Raw genomic sequence first — 9,556 nt, forward strand, 5'->3', positions numbered from 1 at the left:
TGGCGGAGGGTACCTCGTATCACAACTAGCATCTTCTCTCCCTGTTCCACTCCCAAAAAGAACGAGGGAAAAATGACTGCCTATATGCCTCTGTACGAGCCCTGATATCTCTTATCTTACCTTTGTGGTCTTTCCGTGAAATGTAAGTTGGCGGCAGTAAAATTGTACTGCAGTCAGCCTCAAATGCTGGTTCTCTAAATTTCCTCAGTAGCGACTGACGAAAAGAACGCGTCCTTTCCTCTAGAGATTCATACCCGAGTTCCCGAAGCATTTCCGTAACACACGCGTGATGATCAAACCTACCAGTAACAAATCTAGCAGCCCGCCTCTGAATTGCTTCTATGTCCTCCCTCAATCCGACCTGATAAGGATCCCAAACGCTCGAGCAGTACTCAAGAATACGTCTTATTAGTGTTTTATAAGCGGTTGAAACGTCCCCTTTGAACAATTATACGAGACTGTGCTTAAATTGACACACAATATTTTTTTAGCGCAACGCAATCTGACTTTCAAAAAATCCCTACGAAAGAATGGCCCTGACTAACATTAACCTATACCTTTCACAAATCACTTACCTCACAAAAATCTTCGTTACTGGAACTACTGCAATACAGCGAGCGCCACTACTGCCAGCTAAATAAAAGATTCAAACTACGGAAGGCACTAACTACTGATAGGCATAGTTAGCAAATGAAAGATTTTAATAGAGGACAAACAATGTATTTACCTTAATAGTCATAAATATATAGCAGTTCATGACAAATTACAAAACTCCGCCATCTCTCTCCCCACATCCACCACTGCTGGCGGCTCACCTCCAACTGCGCAACGATACGCGCTGTTCACATCCAGCTGCCGCTGCCCAACACTACAATGGCAGACAACAATGCAAACTAGCCAGAGACTGCACACAGCATAGCAAGTGATTTTCATACAGGGCGCTACGTAACGTTGCCAATAAGAAAACATAAACAGCCTACTTACACGGTCTCCTTTTCAGATGCACCACATCTTCCCAAAATTCTACCAATGAACCAAAGACGACTATCCGCCTTCCCCACAACTGTCATTACAAGCTTGTCCCACTTCATATCGCTCTGCAATGTTACGCCCAAATATTTAATCGACGTGACTGTGTCAAGCGCTACACTACTAATGGAGTATTCAAAAATTACAGGATTCTTTTTCCTATTCATCCGCATTAATTTACATTAACATTTGTTAGAAATTTCAGCGCCATCTGTCGGAGATCAGTGGCACTACTTGTTGCCTGCAAAAGGAATCCCAGACAAGCACATTTTTGAATAAGTAAGATATTTCTTTCATATCATGAGTACAGTTCAGGAGGTGATAAGTGAAGACAGTGACACGTTCCATTTAGATGTAATCTCCAGTTATGTAGGAGATGAGCAGAGAAGGGCAAGTAATTGTTGAAATAATTAATATGTTTTGCCACCATACTAATGCGAAGAAACTTTCTTTTTCACTAGATAAAAATCCCAAGCATTAAAACTGAGAATCAGAAGAATCTGAGGAAAGAAAGCCAGACACAAAAATTACCGGAACAAAAGGGAGAGGAAAACTGGACTTGATGAAATCAAACAGTGCTGGATAAAAAGCCTGCAGAGTGACAGTTTAAATTTATTGTAATTAGTGTACGAGGTCTGTTCAAAAAATTCCGGAATTATGTCAACAAAATTTTTCTACGCTCACCTTTTATTTATTGTGCATGGTCTCCTTCCAAATACTATCCTTTACAACTGATACACTGTTCCCACCAGCGTTTCCACTTTCGGAAGCAGTCCTGGTACGCCTCTTGCTGGATCGTGAGAAGTGCCGTCCGCGAATTTTCTTTCATCTTGTCTATCGTTGCTAATCTTCGTCCTTTCAAAGGGGTTTTCAACTTTGGAAGTAAATAATGTTGGCAGGGGCCAGGTCTGGTGAGTACGGAGGATGAGACAGCACAGTGATTTCGTTTTTTATACAATAGTCACTCACGAACAGGGATGAATGTGCGGGTGCGTTGTCGTAATGCACGGGAGATGAATTATGTCGCCACATTTCAGGCCGTTCCCTTTTCACATTTCCTCGCAGGCGTCGCAACACGTCTCCATAGCATCATCGATTAACAGTTTGTCCCTGTGGCGCGAATTCATGATGAACTAATCCTTCAGAGTCAAAGAAAACTGTCAGGGTTTTGACATTTGATCTGACCTGACGAAATTTTTTTTGGTCTTGGATAACCGAGTACGGCTTAAGCACTCGTAACCCCTAACTTCCCTCATCATTTGGTGTGTGTCTGTAAAGGTTTCCTTGAGTTTCACGCAGACACGTTGCTCCTCTAACTCTGACATCTGGAAATTTGCAAACTGTGCGACACAACTCATTACAGGACTGACAGGCATACAACAACGAAACTCCCGGCAGTTACACATTAAACGCAGGCGTGTGCAGCGATGCCAACCGCATTTCGCTCCAACACACAACTGGAGCGAAACTACAAATGTTCGGAATTTTTTGAACAGACCTCTTTTGCAGAAATTTCCTGAATATTAGTAGTAGATATTTTAATTTTGAAGAGATATCTTTTCGTTATATTCATCAGCCACTTCACAGCACAGATTAGATCGTTGTGTATGCAAGCAAAGCATTAGTGTATGCAAGCCTACCATTAGTGTATGCACCAGAGTGCTCATTTTAATTTGTGGCATTTGAAGTGGAAATATACAGGGTAGTCCATTCATAGTGACCGGGCCAAATATCTCACGAAATAAGCATCAAAGGAAAAAACTACAAAAAACGAAACTCGTCTAGCTTGAAGGGGGAATCCAGAGGGCGCTATGGTTGGCCCGCTAGATGGCGCTGCCATAGGTCAAACGGATATCAACTGCGTTTTTTTTAAATAGGACCCCCCCCCCCCCATATTTTATTATATATTCCTGTAGTACGTAAAAATATATGAATGTTTTAATTGGACCACTTTTTTCGCTTTGTGATAGATGGTGTTGTAATAGTCACAAACGTATAAGTACATGGTATCACGTAACATTCCGCCAGTGTGGACGTATTTGCTTCGTGATACATTACCCGTGTTAAAATGGACCGTTTACCAATTGCGGAAAAGGTCGATATCATGTTGATGTATGGCTATTGTGATCAAAATGCCCAACGGGCGTGTGCTATGTATGCTGCTCGGTATCCTGGACGACATCATCCAAGTGTCCGGACCGTTCGCCGGATAGATGTGAAACGTCAACCTGCAACAAATGATGATGCCCAAGTAGGTGTTTTAGCTGCTGTCGCGGCAAATCCGTACATCTGTAGCAGACAAACTGCGCGAGAATTGGGAATCTCAAAAACGTCGGAGTTGAGAATGCTACATCAACATAGATTGCACCTGTACCATATTTCTATGCAACAGGAATTGCATGGCGATGACTCTGAACGTCTGGTACAGTTCTGCCACTGGGCACAAGAGAATTTACGCGACGATGACAAATTTTTTGCACGCGTTCTATTTAGCGACGAAGCGTCATTCACCAACAGCGGTAACGTAAACGGGCGTAATATGCACTATTGGGCAACGCAAAATCCACGATAGCTGCGACCAGTGGAACATCAGCGACCTTGGCGGGTTAATGTATGGTGCGGAATTATGGGAGGAAGGATAATTGGCCCCCATTTTATCGTTGGCAATCTAAATGGTGCAGTGTATGCTGATTTCCTACGTAATGTTCTACCGATTTTACTACAAGATGTTTCACTGCATGGCAGAATGGCGATGTACTTCCAACATGTTGCATGTCCGGCACATAGCTCGCATGCGGTTTAAGCGGTATCGAATACCATAATTCATGACAGGTGGATTTGTCGTCGAAGCACCGTACCATGGTCCGCACGTTCACCGGATCTGACATACCCGGATTTATTTCTGTGTGGAAAGTTGAAGGATTTTTGCTATCGTGATCCACTGACAACGCCTGACAAAATGCGTCAGCGCATTGTCAATGCATGTGCGAACATTACGGAAGGCGAACTATTCGGTGTTGAGAGGAATGTCGTTACACGTATTGCCAAATGCATTGAGTTTGACGGACATCATTTTGAGCATTTATTGCATTAATGTGGTATTTAGAGGTAATCACGATGTAACAGCATGCGTTCTCAGAAATGATAAGTTCACAAAGGTACATGTACCACATTGGAACAACCGAAATAAAATGTTCAAACGTACCTACGTTCTGTATTTTAAATTAGAAACCCTACCTGTTACCAACTGTTTGTCTAAAATTGTGAGCCATATGTTTGTGACTATTACAGCACTATCAATCACAAAGCGAAAAAAGTGGTCCAACTAAAACATTCATATTTCTTTACGTACTACACGAATATGTAATTAAAAATGAGGGTTCCTATTAAAAAAAAAAAAGGACGCGGTTGATATCCGTTTGGCCAATGGCAGCGCCATCTAGCGGGCCAACCATAGCGCCATCTGGTTTCCCCCTTCAAGCTAGACTAGTTTCGTTCTTTGTAGTTCTTTCGTTTGACGCTTATTTCGTGAGATATTTGGCCCGGTCACGATAAATGGACCACCCTGTATATGTATGTGCATTGAGTGTTAAAAATTTTATTGGAAATAGGTGGCATTATTTAAAAATGATTAAAAGATCTGCCCAAGAAGTTGACGAAGTCATCGTTATGAACCAGTCACGCAAGAAAATATTCAGAATTTTTTGGAAGTCGGTAAGGTAAACGCGATTTCTGAGGAAGTCAATAATATCTGTGCAGTATCAAAGGAAGTAGGCAATATTCAAAAAAATTTGGAGGAAACATTGGACAAAGTAGTCTTTCTACTGAATTAAATACTAATTTTGATGAGTGGAGCACTTACAGAACAGGAATTGAGTTAGACACTTGTGGAAAAATTCACATTTTGAAAGGAAAGCTGAGATAAGACAAGGCAATAGGACAGGTTTTCAAACATTATCATGAAGAAAACAGTAGTTACGTAGGTGAATTAATGGAAAGAAAGATGGAAGGTTTCGAAACCAATCCTGAGAGCAACATTAATAAACCCCAGGAACAAGTGCAGCATATAGCATAATCTGCTTGCAGCAGACTCAGTGATGTTGCTTCATAGGTAAACTCGAAAGTTAATGCCGAGCAGAATATTGTCGGGAAAGTTGAGAGTGCCATCGAAACCATCCAATATAAGATCGCACATTTGAAAGTCAACGTGAGCAGTAAGGAAAGCCAGTGGACGGTTCAGGAGACCACGTTATCTACCCAACTGAGAGAAATTACAGATTAACCAAGTCCACAGAGTAGAAATGAGACTGTGTTACTTGCCGCTCTGACCAGAGCATTGACAGAGCATAATTTATCGATGTACCTCTTAGAGGACGAACCGATAGTTCGCGACTTTCATACCAGGGAGGAGAGATGAATATCCATTGGGTTATGATTAAGTACTTCTACGGTGTGCTACAACAAAGTTAGAACGATAAACAAATGGTTGTATTTGTCTGTATATTATGTCTGCAATACAGCGCCACATTGTTGGCTGCCAAAATACGATGATTTCGACAACGCTTTTCTTGAAAAATATTTTTCAAAAGATAATCAAGAGAGACTGCGAAAGGAGGCTATGAAATATGAAACTATTAATAGCAGAACAGAAATCTAGGCGACTGCTTTGAAAAATGTTTAAACAAAGCCAATTAATGTAATCAAGAAATTCCTCGGGTCAATATTTTGTGAATATTAAAAGCAAACTGCTCACCGAAACGAGAGAGGAATTATTCACGATGCCTGAAAACGACTAAGAGACTTTCACAGCATTTGTGATCTCAATGGATTTGCTGGAAGATGAGAGCAGAGCTGGTGTGGCAGCAGCATTACCTTCCGACTATAGATGGTGCCACAGACGAACAGCTTTTTAATAAATTCGATTTTTTATTTCATATCAACAAGCAACTTTTTTAATAGAGAAGGTTTTTTTTCTTTCAAATCAATAGGTGACAGCTGATGACGGCTGGTGTATTGTAATTGTAGCTGTCCAGCATAGTACAATAACAAAGATAGTCAATGTTTTATACTTATACACCACATCAGCAGTCACTGCTATACACTAATAGCGAATGATATTTCTTACTGACTAATAAAAACGGTGTCAAACATTATTTGTAACTTGAGTTGGTGAGGCATTTTTGTAGCAGACTGTGATTTCTTTCAGAATATGTGAATCAAAGGCGTATGACCAAGGATATCCTCAACTGAGATAAAATAGCATACATACGTTTAATGTTATGAAAGTAGATTAAAAATGTTTGGGAGTTTGTCCCTGTTAGACTGTCAGGTAATACTGTGTGTGCTACATCGATTACACTTTAAAAAGCTGCCTACAAGGTTTTTCTTGCAGAGCTGCCGACATTTCAAGGGTCACGGAAAAGGATCCTCTTTCAAGACAAACTACAGGCTATAATGGCCAAGGTTGGTTGGAACACCCCATAGCTCAATACCTTCCGGAACTCCCCAACTTTCTTTTAACAAAAGGATCGACTTGGTCCAGGAAGTGCCGATGATGACATTAGAGAACGCCTTTACTAGAAGCCAAGAAAACGCGATCACAGATCCGTAACTACTGACATCAAGTGATGTCGAGATGGACAAGGAATCCTTCAAGGCAAGGACTCTGTCAGAGGCCAGTAGTAAACGTCTGAACATCGTGATCTGTACACATCTGCTGATGTCATGCATCACGTAAATCTGAGTTCTCTGTATGAAACTGGCACTTAATATCAGCTGTTTTCAGCTACAGTTCTCTCACTAACGCTGCACTTACGTTATTTGACTGTGTTATGTGGGTTTCTCTTAGGATACTTTCAACCTTGCTGTCTTCATTGCTGCTGAAGGACTTGGAGTGGCAACAAACTCTCTGGATAACTCTCATGCTGTGCTTGCCGTGACATCATAACAATGTGGCACAGACTGGTTTTTTTGTAAACTGTCGCTATTGTGTGGTAGCAATCCAAACTTAGCAATAAAGCTTATTTGCTACGCCATAGTAGGTGTAATAGCGGTGATCTGAAGACAGTTGCCGCACAAATGCTAGTCCAGTACCTTAAGAACTTATTCTCACACTTGCTACTAAGTGAACGTTTTGTCTATAACGACCCGAGCGATAAATGAAATCGACTTTTTGTCAAATGGTTGATAGCAGTAACAATCACGTAATTGATTATGTTGTATAATGAACAGTGGAACACGAGTGACAGTCACTCTGGCAATTTGACAACGCAAATTACGCTGTAATTTTTCCTGAGGGCTGTGTGGTATGATCAATAGAATGATATGACTAATGATCTTGAGTGTGAATAATTGATCAAGACAGGCTCTGCTGTCACTTCATTAACAACACTGTGAGTGTATGATTGTGTCCCAGATAACACACGGAAGTCGGCCACATAAGCAATGAAGACACGTTTCATCCAGATGCGTCATATTGTTTCACTGTGTTCTATTTGCTGTCGCGGGTGCAGTACGGCCTGGGGCTTATTTTGTGTACTATTTTGCACTGTGCAGTTCACTCCAGTTTGACTTTCTGAAGAAATCCGACGGTAGATCGTAATTAAGTTGACATCAATATTTGTAAATCGGAACGTATTATTAATTCTTTTCGTGTCAGAAATCAAAATTCAAGATTTTTATACAATTATATCTTTATTTTTCCCTGTGAGACCACATTCACTGAAAATCATTACCGTTCTACCAACTTCTGTTACACTGAACTCTTCTTTGATGACTGCTTCCAACTGTTTGTTCCATATAAGTATTCATTGGATTTTGTGATGAGCTCTATCCTTTGATCTGTATAAATCTGCTGAAGAGTTTCTCTTTGAATCCAGAATCGTTCAGTCCATGAAGGGTACCCCTTGTGTCAGATAAACGTTAGACAGATTCAGCAAAATCATATGAATCAGATGACTGTATATTATTTGTAGGGCTTATGGGCACGAAATCTACTATGAGTGGACAACGACTAAGAAACGCTATCAGGTGTCTGTATTTCGTGACACAAGTGTGTGGCCTTGCTCCAGCAGACTTTGACACTGAGATGCTGCAGCTATTCAGTATCACAGTGCCACTAAACAGAACTATAAGCTTCATTGTAAGTGCATTGTGGCTCACGGTAATTGCGTTTGGTGGCTCATATTGCCTTTACACTCAGTCGTGTATAAAAGTTTTTTCACGTACACAGCCAACATTGAACTTCTTAAAGCAGTCACTTCTCTGGTTTAGCTGGTTAGAATCGGCAGCACTGTTGATTAATGCCTTAATTACTGGGCACCACTATCTCACTGAAATTGTCGGTAGTTTAAAGCTGGTTGATTCATTTTTGGTTCAACACCAAGGCTTAAACTGGAAGAAATTCTATTTCAAAACGCGAGTGTTAGCACTGCTTCTGTTGAGTACAGTTCTGATATCCTTAGCAGGTGTCAGCGTCTGTCAGGTTATCGGACTTTTCCAATACATGCCGAAAGTGATCATCTACTTCTCTTTGGGAACATACTCACTGCTGTGGCACGTGCAGTTCTTTGGCACCGTGCTGCTGGTGAGAGACCGCATGGGAGCCATCAACACCCTACTGCTGGCAGCTGTGCGGCCGCCACTAGGGTCCGAAGCAGAGCTGGAGGAGCTGGTGACGCAGCCCTCATTGGCCGGGAGGGCGCTGGTGGCGGAGGACGATCTGCTGCGACTGCAGCATGCCACGCTGGCTCTGCACCGAACTGCCCGGCTCTGCAGGCGGCACTTCGGGCCTGCGCTGCTGTTGGCCGTCCTCAGGAGCTTCGCCTCGGTGGTCTCCTTGTCCTACGCAGTCCTAGAGACGGGGAAGCGGTCTCAGATACCTGAGAGGGTGAGGCTGCCGCTGGTGGCTGGTCTCTCCTGCTGGCTGGGACTGTCCCTGTGCCACGCCCTCCTGGCCTGCTGGGTCTGCTCTTCCGCTGCGGAACGCGCCGCCACAGTTGGGCTCAGGATGGCCAGGGTTCGCCTGCTGGTACGGTCTTCTGGCTCGTCGGGAGTTCTGCAGCTTCCAGTCGACAGATTGCATTTTTCCGCTGCTGGATTCTTCGACATTGACCTGCCCCTCTTTGTGTCCTTTACCACCGCTGCTGTAGCCTACCTTGTAGTTCTTATACAGTTTTCTGCAATGTAAGTAGCATATTTCCGGACATACTTCTACGTTCTCACTACTCTAGAGCAGGGGTCTCCAAACTTTTTAGTCCGCGGGCCACATTGACACCTCCACGAAGCCATAAGGGCCAATTCTACCTAGTGGGATTAAAGCACCCTAGCACTCCATGATCACCATAATGTAAGACTAAAGGAAAGATGAAATAGCAAAAATCTAAAGTTGTCGGAATAGCTAGCACTGAAACGAACTACGATTTTTCTTTAATTACATAATTTTGATTGGTGGACGTACCTGACCGAAATTCTGGCGTTTTTTATTCTGACGAATTTCACCGACAAAAAAGTATGTCACTGCACATTC

At 42.4% G+C, this 9,556-nt stretch overlaps 1 protein-coding gene across 1 annotated transcript; it reads left to right on the top strand.

Moving 5' to 3' along the window:
• Positions 1 to 8,533: 8,533 nt before the first annotated feature.
• LOC124788382 (putative gustatory receptor 2a) lies at positions 8,534 to 9,217 on the top strand. The gene has a single exon (XM_047255683.1). It carries the CDS (start codon positions 8,534 to 8,536, stop codon positions 9,215 to 9,217), a length of 684 nt encoding a protein of 227 aa, XP_047111639.1.
• Positions 9,218 to 9,556: the final 339 nt, after the last annotated feature.

The sequence above is a fragment of the Schistocerca piceifrons genome, chromosome 1 (assembly GCF_021461385.2).
Source record: "Schistocerca piceifrons isolate TAMUIC-IGC-003096 chromosome 1, iqSchPice1.1, whole genome shotgun sequence".
Lineage (NCBI taxonomy): Eukaryota > Metazoa > Arthropoda > Insecta > Orthoptera > Acrididae > Schistocerca > Schistocerca piceifrons.

Excerpts from the sequence above, each read along its gene's own strand:
- LOC124788382 (XM_047255683.1), top strand. The coding sequence starts at position 8,534 with ATGCCGAAAGTGATCATCTACTTCTCTTTGGGAACATACTCACTGCTG.